Below are 3,987 nucleotides of genomic sequence, written 5' to 3' on the forward strand. Positions count from 1 at the left end.
AGGTTTAATAGAGAGAGGACAATTATGCATGTACATGTAATCCGTAACAACTCATCCGTAAGTGTAGGATTTTTGTAAACTGACAGCAGGTAGCAAATGAAAGGACGGTAACACGTCCTGCTGTGCAGAGATATAGATCTGTCAGCTTCAGTGCAGTTTTCTTAGCGAGACCAAGATGCAGATCTATATCCACTTCGGTGCTTAAATCTGATCGAAATTGAAATAAAAAATTATAAGCAGCAGTGGCATGTTACCAAGACAACGGATACTAGCATTTTAAAAAGATTTTTCAGTGGTATACAGAGAGAGCACCAGTAAGCAGTAGTACGGGCATCATTCTACATGGCTGGCTTGTCACAGCCTGAGAACCATCCAAATAATACATGATATCTGGGGTGAATAAGAATATTACAAATCGCTACTCTACAAGTGTAGCGATCCCAGTTATTATATCCTCGGGTTCATGCATCAGTACACTATAACCCTTCAATATGATACCTCATCCTGGAGATCCAGATCTGAACTAGCCAAGACCCACGTCCCAGGATGGCAATACAGACCACAAAAATAAGCAAGCTGTCCGATCATTGTGTCTCCAGGGATCCGAGAGCTCCGATCGACGTCAGTCAATGTGCGGAGCTCCTGGGCTGGCTGAAGGATCCACCGGCATAGAGCATCTGATACACCGGCCGGATCCTCACGGTCAGGACTATGCTCAGCAGTGTGCCCAAGCAGGCCATGCCAGACAGAATAAAGAACGTGAGTCTGAAGCAATTGGGGCCATGGCACGCGACGTCAAAGTCCGTCGTCGTGGCGTGCTGCTTTTCCACCTCGAGATCGTAGAAATATCCTGCGAGACTGTTGAACAGGAGCGCGCCGAGTGGATTCCCGAGCGAGATGAAGTTGTAGATCTTCCCAAAGTGCTTCAACCCGAATAGCTCCGATGATGCTGAGATCATCGCCGAGAACTGGATACCGTAGCATATGCCAAGCAAGGCAACGGCGACGTGAAGTGTAGAGTGGAGACCCAATGCAAAGAGCAGGTATGTGAATATCATCACTACTTGGGTGCATATAATCAGTGCTGTCCGGGGAATTGTCCATGACCTGCAAAACAAGCACCATGGTCATACCAAAATTCAAATTCTAAAACAGGGTATATCAACCATGTACCCACCCACTCAATTTTTTTGTTGATTGCAAATTTGTATACAGCTGGGACTGGAGAAAACGGTCCCGGCCCTAAGCAAGAGTGAAAATTGTTTGACTTAATTTGAAACTGGAATGGAGGCTTTGGTCATTCAACTAGGGAAACAGTTGATTCCTAAACTAGAAAGGTTACCTAGCTAACATGGTACTATATCACAGTAGGTAGAAAATCTCTACGAGATTGACAAACTCTACATTTGAAGAATAACTGTGATCCAGTAAAACAAGATACTTCATTACCTGACAAGATACTCCGAAACAGCACCACCTCCCAAACGGCCAAAAAAGTTGCAGAAACTGAACAGAGAGAGTGATATAGTGGTGTCCACAGCACCTGCTGCAATTCCAACTTGTGCTAGATTGTTAAGGACCATGACTCCAGATCCAACACCGATGAAATATACTGCGAAAAGAAGCCAAAAGTCTGCCTTGAGCAGTGCTTCACGAAATCTGAAGTCCTCTCCTCTTTTTGGTCTTCTTCTTGTCTGCTTTACAGCCCCTTCACCCTCTGCATAGAGAATGTCAATATCGAAGGAATCCTCATCATCTAGATCAGTAAGGTTTGATCCGGAGGCAGAAGGTGGAAGAAATGGTTCTGTATGATCACTATCAGCGCCGGAAGAGTCCGACGGGCCTTTTCTTCGGTTACTTGGAAACAATGTCATTTTCAAGGGTATTGCAACCGGCGCAAAGAGCAGAAGGACCATAATAACAACCAGAGAATAGTTCACTGCGTCACTAAGTGTTACGACATGATCCAATATTGTGGCCCCAACAAGATAAACCCCAAGAACAATGCTCCCGATTTGTGTGAAGAGGAAGTGAACTTGCTCTGAAGAATTCGGCACCAGAGAGGGTTGACAGGGTTGAACAAAGTACATTGTCAGAAGGCACACCGAAGGAACCCCGAGAGCGAGCAAAAGCAAAAGGCTCGCGGCCGAATCGTGAAGTATGCCGGTGTATATTTCGGTGTAGACGGCGGCGCTTAGGCCGGCGTAGCCTTTAAGGATGCCGGCAACGGCACCTCTGCTGAGAGGGAAGTTCCTCATGTTGGTTACCAAAACGGCAGTCCCCAACCACGCGCCACTGTTTGCAGCAAGGCACAATGCCAACCATACCTGTAATAAAATACAGGAGAAAGGCCCCTAGTCAATTCACAGTATACCCTACAATCAAAGCAAAGATTGACACGAAAGGCTGAAGCGAGAATCCTCCATGTGTGCACACACATTGCCAGCGGACAAGGCCAAATGGTGCTTCCCTTTGGCCAAATATATGACTGGCGCTTACTTGATTGCTAGTGTTTGTTCACTATTATATTTATGTTGTTGGGATCATAGAAAGGGACGTTTGTTTACGGGGAACATATTCGTCCATATATTAGTCCACAAGATGTTAACTTGCAGCTGCAAAAGCAGACACTTGGCGCAAAAGAATGCTACTCTACTTTCCCCTGAATTTACTGAACGAGAGCAGTTCAATTCCCATGTAACAGACCGCAACCAGTGAACAAAAAGGGATCTTACGAAATCGACCTCAGAGCCAATCGAGGATTTAAATTGTACTTACTAATGAATATACGGATTGAAGTGCAAGGAAGAAGGAGGGGGAGGTCACCAGCCAGTAGGGCAGCGCCGGGGCGGCGCCGGAGACGGCGAGCCAGGTGGCGCCGTAGCCGAGGACGCAGGCGGCGGCGCCGATGAGGAGGAGCAGGGCCGGGTGGAGGCGGTTGCAGAGGACGCCCGGGAGCAGGCCGAGGTTCTCCCCGACGTCGCAGGCGACGGCGAGCAGCGCGAGGCGGCGCTGGTCGACCCCGAGCGCGAGCTTGAGCGCGTGCGAGTAGAGCGCGAAGGTGGAGCTGGCGCCCCCCGCCACCTGCACCCACACCGCCGCGCTCAGCCCCAGCCACGGCGGCCGGCTCCCCGCCTTCACCGCCCCCGGCCCCCGCATCCTCTACCGAGCCGAGCTGGTTCTCTGGCTGGCCTAGTTTCCGGGGGAAGGGGGAGGGGAATCTGTGCGAGAGGGAGGGATGGCGAGCGAGTTTGGAAGTGAATTTAATGGGGGGTTTTGGAGAGGACGGGAGGAGGAAAAGAAAAGGAAGGGGAGCGATGGAGGAGGCCCCGACGGGGATGGTCGGCAGTGTCGGGCTGCCTATGCAAAGCAGCTGCCGGGATCTCAGGATTTGGTAGGGGAAAGCGAGAGATCGGCCGGCCTGGCGCGCGAGCCAATATGGGCCTGGAACGGAGGCTGCTGGGTCACGACCGGCCTGGCGCAGACAGATGTAAGCGGACGCGTCCGTGACGTTCGTGACCGTCCGCGAAGGCAAAAGAGGATAAGGCTGGTCATAGTGTGAAGTATCATATACTATTCTTTAATTGACTGTCACATAAGCATGTTTGTGAGTCCAAGTGCATGTTACTACTTATGTTACCCTCACTATGGCCAGCCTAAACTAATCGATGTTGCTTTAAATTCACAAGCTACTAGCCTACTACAAAAACCACGAATTTTGCAATATAAGATTGCATCCAAAGTAAGGTGCACCTGAAGGCTATGGGAGGAATGGCATGGCGCCTGGAATAGAACGTCCCCACGTCGGCAGGGTTAGTGTCGGCGGCAGGTGCGCGTGTTCGGCGTTGGTCTCGTCCGGAGGAAGGGTGGGTGAAAGCTAATGTGGATGGTGTTGTGGATTGGGCAAAGGAGGCAGGGGCAATCCTACGAGATCATCATGGAGAGTTCGTGGCGGGAGCGTGCCGTTTTTTCCCTCACGTCTTGGAT

General features: G+C 50.2%; 1 protein-coding gene across 1 annotated transcript; it reads right to left on the reverse strand.

Annotated features, from left to right (window-relative positions):
• Window positions 1-490: 490 nt before the first annotated feature.
• Window positions 491-3,380, reverse strand: LOC119328881 (protein NUCLEAR FUSION DEFECTIVE 4-like). Its single transcript, XM_037601877.1, has 3 exons — window positions 2,827-3,380; window positions 1,450-2,327; window positions 491-1,107 (listed from the first exon to the last, which is right to left on the reverse strand). The coding sequence occupies exons 1-3, from the start codon at window positions 3,157-3,159 to the stop codon at window positions 627-629; spliced, it is 1,692 nt and encodes a 563-aa protein (XP_037457774.1). The 5' UTR covers window positions 3,160-3,380; the 3' UTR covers window positions 491-626.
• Window positions 3,381-3,987: the final 607 nt, after the last annotated feature.

This window comes from Triticum dicoccoides, chromosome 7A, assembly GCF_002162155.2.
Source record: "Triticum dicoccoides isolate Atlit2015 ecotype Zavitan chromosome 7A, WEW_v2.0, whole genome shotgun sequence".
NCBI lineage: Eukaryota > Viridiplantae > Streptophyta > Magnoliopsida > Poales > Poaceae > Triticum > Triticum dicoccoides.